Source organism: Pagrus pagrus (genome assembly GCF_965226575.1).
Source record: "Pagrus pagrus genome assembly, chromosome: 5".
NCBI lineage: Eukaryota > Metazoa > Chordata > Actinopteri > Spariformes > Sparidae > Pagrus > Pagrus pagrus.
Window position 1 is genome coordinate 27674132 of NC_140189.1, and position 12431 is coordinate 27686562.

Below are 12431 nucleotides of genomic sequence, written 5' to 3' on the forward strand. Positions count from 1 at the left end.
AGATTACGCTGGACGAGCGTTTGTTTGGGAGAACGCTGCAACTCTGTTTTGCTGTGAAGCTCTAGAAATGTTTTGTGGACTACGAAACTTCAACCAACTTTCCATCGACATGAGGGTGAGTAGATAATGACAAAATTTAAATTTTTGGGTGAACTTTTCCTTTAAATCATCATGAGTTATGCATTAGTTGAGCACCAAGTATATGACGATGATCTGTTTTTACCGAGATGACACATCATTCATTATCTGACCGTTTCGAATGAAAAAAAAAACGAAGCAGCTGCAAAGTAAAATCAAAATCAACAATTTATTTCTCTGTCCGTAGGGATTAGGTCATCATGACAAACATTTACAAGAGTTGTAACGGGGACAATACTGGGAGGAGGATTTAAAATCTCCTTTGTACAAGAGAACAGATTTCAACCTGTACGTCTCTGTGGTTCACCGACTACTCCAGAGGCACTCTAATAATACGACGCGATGCAGCAATCTCATGACTAAGATTCAGGAAAGTAATACAAACACAAGACGTGATGGCTGAGACAAAAAGAACCATCTGATCAATACGCCATGAAATATGTGCTTCCTAACACATCGGGAGGACCAAACACAGCACGGGGAGGAGTACAAAGCTATAAAAAATTAATGCAAAGTTGGGTTAAAATGATTAATAGATGGGTGGAAGAGCAGAGTTCAAATCACTATCTTCCAACTGCACATCAGAGATGAAATAATCTCCATTTTAAACGGCTGACGAGTCATCGTTATTGGCAAAAAAAAAACGCACAGTGACATGCGCTGGATTAATCTTTATCATCTGACTTTTCTACTGGGCTCGAGTGCAATATTCAGTCCTAACTCTGGCATCATGTACATTGCAACTATATGGCTTACAAGGTAAACAGGTCCATATAAACTAGAAAGGTACATAGACATCTTTCATTAATCAAAACTATGGTACAGCAATATATTGGCAAAAAAACTAAAGAGCTAAGTAACTTTATGTAAACAATGGTATACCACTGTACAGCTTATCCTAACATGGTATTTACAGGTCAAGTTCTTTTACTAGCTAGTTCCCATGTACAGAGGGTTAATGTAAAGAAATAACACAGGGTGGTGACGTACACTGTACGTTAGGCAATTTCAACCATCCCATCTACTTGCAAAGAATTCAAAGAGCGGAAACCCAACAAACAGCATTTAAATCTTCAGACTTGTTGAATTATCCAATGCCTTCCTCTTCCTGTTACATGTAGAGTTATTTTTTTTCTTTTTAAAAAAATCATACATAAGGCAAGGATAGTTAAGGAAGGTGGAGGCATCACATTCTTTGCAAGGGATTACGGATATAATAGATGGGATACAGGTTGACGGTTCTTTGGGGTAAATGCACTTTTCGAGAGTTTCACTTGTTCGTCACATGTAACAAAAACAACACATCCGAGTGCAACAGAGGGGACATGTCTAGTTCTGTCGGGAAAAATGTGCAAAATCTGCTCTAAAGCAAAGTGACAGTGTTGCAAATTTCTAATGTACAAGGTACTGGGAGATGTTCGGGGTCGTCACGAGAGACACCGGTGCAGACCCTTATTCCAACATACTGTATATACAAGGCACTAAGGATAAGATTCAAGGGCCACACGTCCAGTCCTTCAACAGCCTCCTCAGTCCGGTCGAAATATAGGATATTTGGGTAAGAATTCTATAAGAATCACCTGCAGAGAGAAAAAGACAAAACTCATTATCATTTATGACAACTGCAAGATGTTTAAACGTAATGTTCTAACTACAGATGAAATTATTAATCAATCTGACGGAGAAATGATTGGTAAAACTCTCTTTTCAGACTCTGACAAACAGATTTATTGTGTTTTCTTCCCCAGACAATTTATGGCTACTTTCACAAATGTGAGGATTTGTTTCTTTTCTTTGTGTTTTGGATGAAGCAAGACTTTAAAAGATGTTACGTCAGGCTCATGGCAATATTTACTATTTTCCTGATATTTTTAGAAAATAATCTGCTTATTCACGGCTAATGTGAATAATCATTATGTTATGTAATTATCCAGTAATTTATAGTTTCTGCTGTGACAGCCTACTTACGTATTCCATCATATTACTGCTTTCACATTTTCTTTTGCTGAGTTTCCAGTGCAGCCCCAGCTGATGAGAGAAGAAAAGACACAGACACAATGAATGAATCTCTCTCTCACACATTTAAACAGACACAAAGACACACACACAAACACACACACACAAAGAAAAATCTGTCTGAAATCTCCTCTTCAGTGTCGAGGGAATTTGGGAGCAGGGCTGTCTGGTCTCGCCGGGGTCAAACTGTGGCCAGACACCCTGAAGAGCTTCCTTTATGCCTTTGCGCAGCTACTAGCTGTAATTTGTTGCTGCGAGACAAAACAAAATTAACACGGCATTTTACTGCTGACCTCACGGTCCTCTCAGACCCCGTGCACCAGATCTGACTCAAACTGCTTTGAGGGCTTAGAGTTTACAAAACAGATTAATGATCATTATCCATCACGATGATACTCCACTGAACACTGAGCACTGACACACACAATTAAGCACTTTCACACAGGTGCTAATGTGCAATTTGTCTTCTTTCTTACCTTGTGGTATAGCCGGTTATTTTCCCACTCTAACAACTTATGAATAGACCGTCTTGTCTGTTGGAATAGAAAACAAATGCACGTACATTAACGATCATTACTCCATCTTAACACTTTAACAGGTAACAGTAAACGGCCGCAGTTTAGGATTTATGGACTGGACTCCTACTAATTTACCAGCTAGTAATCTCCACTTCGCTGCCATTAATTCTGAGTGGTAACACCACCTTTAAATGACACACCCTTGAGCTGGGCAGGACAGGAGCTGAGCAGCGCAATGCGTCATTTCTACACAGAGCCACTAATTGAACACGAGCCGTTATTACCCTCTACACTTAGACCAATGCGCCTGAATTGCTATAACAGCCCCTGAGTAATCAGGCGCTGATGTAAGGGAGAGTTAAACTGTCCAACTCGTGTCACAGGAGGTCCGGGACTTACTCTCTTGTTGAGGCAGATTACAGGCCATAGACTGCAGCCTACTGTACAGCAACAACACAGGCAGCCGCAAAGAAGCCACTTCACATTCACAGGCAAGTTCTTCTTCAGACAAGCGTTCACCCTGCTGATGCTGGTTTTGAATTCCTCTGGTGCTACCTAGAAAAAAAAAGGAGAAATGATGGATGTGTGTGCGTATACCTAAATAAACAGTTCCTACAGATGCAGTGGGGGAGATTCGGGGGGAAAATTGAAGCAAATTGCTAAGAGCGAGAGACAACTCAAGTGCTTGGAGGTGGTGCTGACATGAAAGATTCCTAATTGCTCAGAAGAAAACCTGAGCACAAAGATCAAAGAGCTTTAGAAAACCAACAGGTAGATATTTGCAGATGTTGTCCAGAGATGAGATGAGATCTCTAAATACTCTGCCTCTGACTTGCTAACCGAGCTCTAGACTGTTCAAGGCAAGGAGGGACTCAAAGGAGAGATAAGCTCAGTGCCTGTGGCTGCGCCGGCCAAACAACTTGAATGGATGCTCATTCCTCGCTGAGTCTGTACGCCATAAAACTGGGGTCGTAATCTTTTATGACAGGATGCAAAGGTCTCTTTGCAAACAGCCAAAGACCTCAGAATAAAGCCCAGCAGGGCCTGATCTGCACCCTTCAATCATCATAATTGTGACCTCATCCATCACATGTCACCCTGGGTCACAATACTGAAGATACTTTTTATTGCCCCACACTTCCCTCGGCCTGCTCTTACCCCTACAGCCTTTTTGTGTTTCTGCGTCCGACCCAGGAAGCTTTCCTTTCTTGTCTGCGGCAGAGTCTTCATTTCATTATTTTATCACCTGGAGCTGGACCCTCAAAAACACTGGGGTCCCCGCCAACCGAGCCCCATAGACGGCTTACTCATTTACAGAGCTGGACAGCAGCACATTCAGGCTCTTTTCTATGCGCTGTGGTGCGTTAGTTGAAATGCATCTCCGTCAGATCAAAACCACTTGGAGAGGTTTGAATGGGCCGGTTTGGGGAAGTTGGGGCTGTTAAAGGCCCAAAAAGAACAATAGCATCACTGTGGCTTTTAATTGCTTAATTCTCCCGACTTGGAAGTGAACAGAAAGCAGCCGGCAACACTGAAGGGCAAGAAAACTGAAAGGCAACTGTACCTTTCCCGTGAGGATAGAGGGGAACTCTGTGTCAAATCTGTTGCTCAGTCCAAACCTGAAAAATACAACAAACAAAATGTGAGAATAGTGAAATAAAGATGTATCTTACACTGAGTACAAAATATGCCATTATTATGGACATGACAACTAATCTACTAATTGTTGTTGCTCTCTAGGGGGAAAAAAATTTGTACAATAAAGACATTTCTATTGTAGTTCTTGATGTAAAGAGAGTAAAGATGGAGGAGTGAAGGTATTTAAGTGGCATCATATTAGTAACAAACCAATACAGTAATACTTAAATTATCATCAGTAAAATCAGCATCCAAAGAAATAAATTCCAGGATTTACCAACAAATCATAACCACGAAAATAAGCTTATACCTCCAAGCTTCACTAAGCCATTAGTATTTTATTTTATTTCCTGTGTAATTCACATGGGAACTGTGTGATCATTCCCCGGAAGTGACTAAGATAACATTAGCAATGTGGGTCTGCCGTCAGCTGTTGATGGAGCAGCTTAAAATCAGGGTTCCTACATGTTTTCCAGAGTCAAATTCAAGCACTTTTCAAGTATTTTCAAGGTGTATTTTCAAGCTTTTCCAGCAACTCACGTCCAGGGATGGAACAATAAAAGTTTCACCGTATTGTCTAATCAGAATCAGGCTAAAGAAGTCTCAGCATATATTAGTCAGATTAAAGGGGCACTATGTAGTTTTGGAGAAGAAATTCAAACTCAGAATTTTAATATTTACAATAATACAAATTCAGAAATATCAGTTTTCCCATAACTGAATAAAGAAGCTGTTCTCAGAGGAAAATAAGAACCAGAATACTGTTTGGAGATTGAAAGGTGGCAGGGTCCGCCACATGTAAACAAAGTAAAACAGTATGAAACTCTGTTGTCCTTTAAGGTCAGTTTGTCTGTCCAGTTTATTCAGTCATGAGGTTGTTTGTTTAGTTTGTTTATGCATAAATAAAAAACAGCCAGTGAAGATATTTCTCTTCTGATTGAAATCTCTTCCCATAAACTACATACTGCACCTTTAATGTTGTTGTGAAGGTGATTATGATGACACCTATGAACCATTTCAACTTTTGTAGTTCACCCTGAATATCGCTGAACTACGACATGACGTCATGTTGAGGGGGGGCTGAATGACGTCCTTTAAGCTTTATGGTTATCACCCTGAAAAAAATGGCTGCTGAGGAGCTGCCACCCCCATTTAAAGAGTGATGAAACTTGTCTCAGACGTTCATTAAGGTGATGACAACGAGCTGACATGGTCGATAACTCCCTAACGTCCGTGTTCACAACACGAGACGGGTGAAGATGTGTTAGCCTGCTCGATAATAACGTCACAGTCGCACACTTTTAGCTAACGACACATCACATGTAAACTCTCCTGCTAATCATTATCAGGTGCCAAGTCTACCGCGTTCATGGCCGTCACTGTGAAATACAACTCGCAACGCTCGTTTACGTCGTTGTAACGTCGGACAGACCAACTAACCCCCCTCACAAAACACACGGCTAACTGTTGGTTGTTGTGTTTGGCGTTAGCTAGCAGGCTAGCAGCAGCTAGCCAGGCTAAGGATGAAGACAGCCGCACAACAAAGCGACGGGCGGGCGGACGGGAGCGACAAACGCGGCTCTGCTTACACTGTGATGTGGCCGGCCCCTCGCATAATCACGGGCTCCGGGCAGTATCTGGGCAAGTGCTCCTCGCTCACTACGTGCTCATCCTCCTCGTCTTCCAACTCATAAATGGTATCAAAGTCCGCCATGTTGGGTAGTAAGACGCTCATGACGTCTCCTGCGGGGGCGCGCACGGACGCACGAGCGGGAGCGCGGAGCTGGAGTTTTATGGAGAGGGATCATCTGCAGACATGAACATCATCAGCATCATCATGTCATCATCACTGAGACATGATGGAAACAGATCAGTCTGCTAGCCTCCTCTGTTGTTTCCCCTCTGCTGTGACTCTCGAGCAGCTGTAACAAGAAGGATTTCACAGCTGAGGGATCAATAAAGTCTCATCTCAGAACCAGATCATATGAAGTGTTTCTGTCATGTTTCATCCCATAAATCCTGCAGTTTACACCAGAGACGATTAGCCTATTTAATTAACTTCTTCAGACATGCACACAGGTCAACGTGGAGGCCAATTCCTGCCAATCAAAACAAAAACAAAAGAAGATATTATGAAAACTTGGTCTTGATATGAAAAAGAAAAAAACAACAACATGGTTAAGTCACAATTGAATTGAAATTATGAGGGAAAAATAATAATCATGAGATGAAAAGTCAAAGTCATGGCAGACAGTAAAGATAATGAAGGAAATTATGAGTAAAATATTGACTTTTTTTTTTATCATTATACGTTTTGTATTTTACAATTTTGACTTATCTCGTATTTTCGACTTTTTAAAGACTTTTTATGTCATAAATGACTTGATATTTCTTCCATCAAGCTCAGTGTTCATCTTTTTTTTTGTCTTTTCTGGCAGAAATGGTCTTCCATACAGTCAAAGACAGGAAAAGTCCTCCTCCCAAAAATAGTCCGTCTGGCCACCTGACAATTAACGTGTCACTTGAACTAAATACACATGAACCTTCACGAGCCTGAACCCTCCTTGTTAAAATGCTTTGAACCTCATAGAGACTGAACCAAGAACAAGTTACTGTGAGAGTCAAATCTATTAGATGCACATTCACTGACACTGAATGTTAATGAAGGTGCACCTGAACACAACTGAACACTTCATGTCCTCTATGTTTTGGAGGAAAATATTGTGGCCTTATTTTAACTCCACTGTATCTATTTGATAAGTTTAGTTACCAGATGTTCAGATTATCCTGCATCAGAGCCAAAGTGGCAAGTTTTGTATTAATTATTTCAGTGATTGGATTGAAAAAAAAAAAAAGATTTCAACAACAAAGAAAATGCTGCTAATCAATCCACCCACATGTAAATATATGTAGGCTCTGACTTTTAACTTCACTTTTGATACTTAAGTACATTTATTGCAAGAAAATCACTTTTGATTCACAATATCAGATACTTTTTCTCAAGTAGCTCTTCAATGAGTAGTTTATCACCATTTCTATGATACTTTTACTGAACATTTCTATTTAATAAGTTAGATAAAGATGGTAAAGCAGCAGTTGATTTTAATGAGGAGGCCAGTAGCTGAGGGTTTGGAGATGATGAGCCCTGCCCGTGATGACTGGCTCCACACTGGAAGTCATTTCTCAGTGGTAGTTCCTTCTTTCTGCCTGACTGTGTAACTTATAATAATGTATTTGTATCCTGTCTGCCAATAATAGTGTTGAAAGCATTTCAAGTATAAGACGCGTAATGTTTCACCCAGAACTCGGTAAATAAGAGAAATGACAGGTGTACTGCAAAAGAAAAACATTTTATTTACATTTGGAGCGTTGCCATCATCATTCAAATTGTGCTGAAAAACGAGTGTAAATGATTTGTCAAGTCAAAGCAGTTCGTCCAGTGTGACATGAGCTACACACAACTTCATCAACAACGTCCCTGAGTTCTCATCTTTATTCACATACACGTCATCACATACAAAAAAACAAAGGATATTTATATCTTATTAACTCACAAACAAATTTAAAGCTTTTAAGTTTGAAACACGTCGATTTTTTCTTTTTTTTCCTCTCTTTAAATCCCCACGTTATTAGATCTATTCTATAAAAAGCAATATTTGAAGAGCCTCCAGCATTTCGTTGCTATAAATGACATCTTTATCCACAAGCTCGGTGCTGCAGGACGACAGTTCAGATCCGCTGCTGCCTGTCAGGTGTCCTGTCAGCAGGTCGGAGTGCTCAGTTATTATGTTCGGTGGTCCAGAGCGTGAGCTGCTTCACTGAGTCACTGTCACTTGCTGTATATTCCTGATAGATGGCAAGGTGTTCATTCCCTGAGGAGGGTACAGAGAGCCGTGGATGTCTGTGGGGCTGAGAGAGCCCGGCACCGGCAGAGGGCTCACTGATCCCGGGTCACTGTGCACAGAGCCGCCGCTGCCGTCAGACTGACCCAGCTTCTTCTTGATCAGCTTCCTCTCCTTGGCTCTGCGGTTCTGGAACCAGATTTTCACCTGCAAGCGCCAAGAAAAGGGACATTTAATACATGTTCATGTGTAACCTGCATGTTGTTCCATAATACGTAATAAATACGATTAAATAGAAAAAGAAAAGATACAGTTAGGTAGCGAAGAAAAGGAAACACACACACACACACACACACACACACACACACACACACACACACACACACACACATATATATAGGGTGTAAACTACCTTATTCTCATGACCAGCCCTTTAGGATTATGATAACAAAAATGTAAAAGAAAAAGAAAAGAAAGAAAGAAAAGAAAAGAAAAGAAAAGAAAAGGAAAATATTCGCCTAGATAACCAATAAAAATTAATGTTCTTCGGAATATTGAACGTTAAATATATATTTATAAACTACTTTAATCTCCTAAAGCTAAAATCTTAAAATAAGATAAAATACAGTTTAAAAAAATAAGCTAAAAATATCAATAAATAATAACAATAAACACTATTTGGGTGTGAGCTGCTTTGTTTTATCTCCATGTCATTTAATTATAAATATAATAATAAAATAAATTAACATAATTAGCACAAGATGCCAGTTTACACATTAGACGTTTCAAATAATACAAAAAAACAAAATAAATTTCTTATTGTTTTCTGCTGTCATTTCTATTTAATATGAAATATAAAAACCTGTGTTTGCACCAAATATCAGGACATTATTTATAAAATAAAATGTTTGTATTTTAAGATTTATTTCTCAAAAATGAAATAATTAATTAGCAGAACAAGCTAAAGACAAAATATATCAGGGTTATAGTGATTTAATATGAATATATAAATATAAAAGTCTCCAGAGTAAATACATTTCTGTCTTGACTGTAAACATTCAGACAGCTGACTCAACACTCAGATGTTAATATCGACACTTTGTCAGCTGCACGTGCAGAAACAAGGCTATTTCTATGTGGTGTCTGTGGCTGCTCATACGCAGCGTTCACTGTGTGCTCATTTCATATTATTAAATCATGTATTTCGTCTTCCTGCCATGAAAACAAACCACACTGAAGTATTTCACTGATTATAAACGTACCTGTCTTTCCGACAGGCCGAGGTTGACCGCCAGCTCAGACTTCCTCCTGATGGTGATGTATCTGTTGAAATGAAACTCCTTCTCCAGCTCCAGCCTCTGGTGGTCTGTGTAAACTACCCTGTATTTCTCCTTCGTTCTTGTTTTACCTGAGAAGACGACAAAAAAAAAAGCAAAAACACACAGTTAAGATCGTGCTTTTCTTTTCCCCCCCCTCTTTTTCTTTTAGCAGCCAGGTGGTCGAACTGGAAGATTTACGCAGCGCAGGCTGCATGCCAGGACCGGCCTATCTGCACATAGCATCTTTATTAGCTGCTCCTCAAATCCACATCTCTGTGCTCCGGCTACAGATACGCAAATTGAGCTTGTTTTGTGTCGCTTTGATGGTAGTTGTAGTACAGTGAATTTCAAACAACCGACGACATGTTAAAAAGAAACGCACAGCAGAAGTAAGAGATAAGAGAAACGTGTGCAGGCCAACAAACTGTCGCGTTATTGTGCGTAAAACACCTCCAGACAACACGAGGGTTCATGTGGAAGTGTTGGATCTGTTTTACGATTTTACAGGATTGTTAAAGGAGTGCATGTTAACTTTTGATGTGAGTTTGGAAACAAATGGCTGACGATGACAAATCTGATCTAAAGTTTTTAAAAAAACGTGACGGACAGCCGCATTTCTACACTAAACGACCAGCTGAATCCATTAAACCAACGTAACTTCGCGTACAACAGTGGGTCAGTTTCATTCTAGGCCCTCATAATAATAAATATTCGATGTGGAAGTGTAATCCAGGCTACTGTAAAGGCCTTACAGTTTGTACCACCTCACGTTTGAGTCATTGGCTGTGAAAAACGTCACTCTTTCCGGCAATATAACTCTGTGAGAGGAAGGGAAGCTTGGTGCATATCAAAGTGAGGAGGTGTCGAAAGCAAAGGCCACCGCCTGGATATGACGGATAACACTCAAAACACCAAACAATGTGACAGGGAAGTCGAGCTCACATCTCCAGGATTCATGACATTAACATCACAATTGGGCCTGGCGCCAATTCCTCACACCTTTCTTTCTTTTTCTTTTTTATTTTCCAGCAGCTCAGGAGAGAATACAGTACACCGAGCTGTCTGCCCTCAGACCAGTTTCACAGCAAAATTATGAGATATGGAAATGAGTTTTGGACACGTTTCTGCAGCCAGTCTGATGCAATTCATTATTATTAATTTATATAGTTCTGCTTTTAATGCATAGCCTTTAAACATGCTCATTCCGTTAACACGTAGACTGTTATTAACCTAAATGTGAGCAATGGGCAGAAGACAAGTGTCAAGAGGAAATAAAAAGGAGTTTCCTTCTGTTTTTTTCAATTTCTATTGACTTCTTGTGCGCTTTCTATTTTTTGGCAACACAACGTCTAACCAATTGTTTTTATTCAAACAAATTCGATTGGAAATTTTACTTTAAACGACCTGAACTAAACTTTGAGGAAAAATATTTTAGATGTCTGCGTTAAATCCTCACGGAACCACAAATTCTTGTGTGCGCAAAAACCTAAACATTTTTGCTGCAAGAAAAGGCAACGAAAACAGAATCGAATGACCATTTTTGGGCACAAGGCTGATAAACTCACCTGTGGAAGATGATTGCGCAGTTTTACTCATCCACTGGAATGAATTGCGTCTTTCTCTGTCAGGAGAAAGTTGTCCAACATTAACGCTCTCCGGCGGCGGCTGTAACACCGCAGCTCCCGGAGGATGCATGTGACTGTACTCAGACGAGCAGTAAGGAACCTGTCCTGGAGACGAGTTGTTCATGGGTGTAGGAATAGTATTGGGTGGTCCCAGACTGTATGCGCCCCAGTCCTCCCGTGGGGCTCCATATGAAGGTCCCCAACTCCCCGAAGACTGTGCGTGCGTATCCATGTTTGGCACATGATGGTATCCGGTAAAGTCGGGGTACTGTGGTGTAGAAACAAAGTTCTGTGGGGGCAGATTGATGCTCGATCTTCTCACTGGCCCTTGGTGATACATGCCGCTTTCTTTATCCAGAAGATATCCCACATACATGATTTGTACAAAAAACAATTGAATATGATAAAAACAGCAAAAGGGGAGGATGTTGCGGCCTGTTTTAAGGCGACATTGCGGCCCTGAAACTGTTTAAAAGAAGAAAAAAAAAAACAATCCTTCTGCTGTTTGTGTAGTCCAAATGGGTTCCCAGTGTAAAATGCGACGTAGTTCCTGTCTGTCTCCAGTCTCACATGATGTGGCTCTGTTGACAAGATGGTAAAGGTATACTAAGGCCTGCCTGACGTCAGCCAACTCCTCAACTCTTGAAGATTTGCATTCAAATGAGAGTGACCGACGCTGGCGGCCCCAGCTGTCCCCTCGCGCCTGTCCCGTAGCGCGTCATCACCTGACAGCGGGCCTATCCTGAACACGAGCTCTCCCCTCCATGAATAAATTAACACCGCGGCCTATCAGCTGCACAGGCTGCAATAAACCAAGTCCTCAAACGCATCAAGGAAAAAAGGCCTGTGCGTAATTGCGCGCAGATGTGTTTTATCTTATAGAAGGATTCACTTTCTGGTGACGATTTACTGAGTTAGAGTCTAAATCACCAAGACAGATTGTAGATAGCCACTTATTTGTGTGTGTTAGTCGCAGAGTTCTCATCTTCCCAAACCAAATCCAGAGCATCCAACACGTTTTATAAAAGCTGTCATCATGGGAAAGTTTCCAAACACGCTTCACGCGTAATTCCCGTTTTATTTGTTAAGATATTCACTTGCAAACGAGGTGCAAAGTACGAGAGACTTTCTCTTGAAGCAAGCCGGACCTTTCGTATTCCGTGTTCACACCTCAAGGTCGCACTTCACAGCTAATTCCGGTTACAAGGAAACTCCAACAACCCCCTCTGTGACAAACAGCGGCCCTCCACACATCAGTCACTGCTGTCCCATGAAATCACTGTGAATTGATTTGTCTGCGATCACACTTGGACACAGTCACTCTTCAGAAATGTG

General features: G+C 40.8%; 2 protein-coding genes across 2 annotated transcripts; both read right to left on the reverse strand.

Annotated features, from left to right (window-relative positions):
• Nucleotides 1-288: 288 nt before the first annotated feature.
• On the reverse strand, nucleotides 289-6201 carry chic1 (cysteine-rich hydrophobic domain 1). Its single transcript, XM_084352774.1, has 6 exons — nucleotides 5900-6201; nucleotides 4237-4291; nucleotides 3072-3227; nucleotides 2631-2687; nucleotides 2107-2166; nucleotides 289-1718 (listed from the first exon to the last, which is right to left on the reverse strand). Exons 1-6 carry the CDS (start codon nucleotides 6043-6045, stop codon nucleotides 1668-1670), a joined length of 525 nt encoding a protein of 174 aa, XP_084208900.1. The 5' UTR covers nucleotides 6046-6201; the 3' UTR covers nucleotides 289-1667.
• Nucleotides 6202-7641: 1440 nt separating this feature from the next.
• Nucleotides 7642-11581, reverse strand: cdx4 (caudal type homeobox 4). Its single transcript, XM_084352817.1, has 3 exons — nucleotides 11037-11581; nucleotides 9415-9560; nucleotides 7642-8359 (listed from the first exon to the last, which is right to left on the reverse strand). Exons 1-3 carry the CDS (start codon nucleotides 11470-11472, stop codon nucleotides 8126-8128), a joined length of 816 nt encoding a protein of 271 aa, XP_084208943.1. The 5' UTR covers nucleotides 11473-11581; the 3' UTR covers nucleotides 7642-8125.
• Nucleotides 11582-12431: the final 850 nt, after the last annotated feature.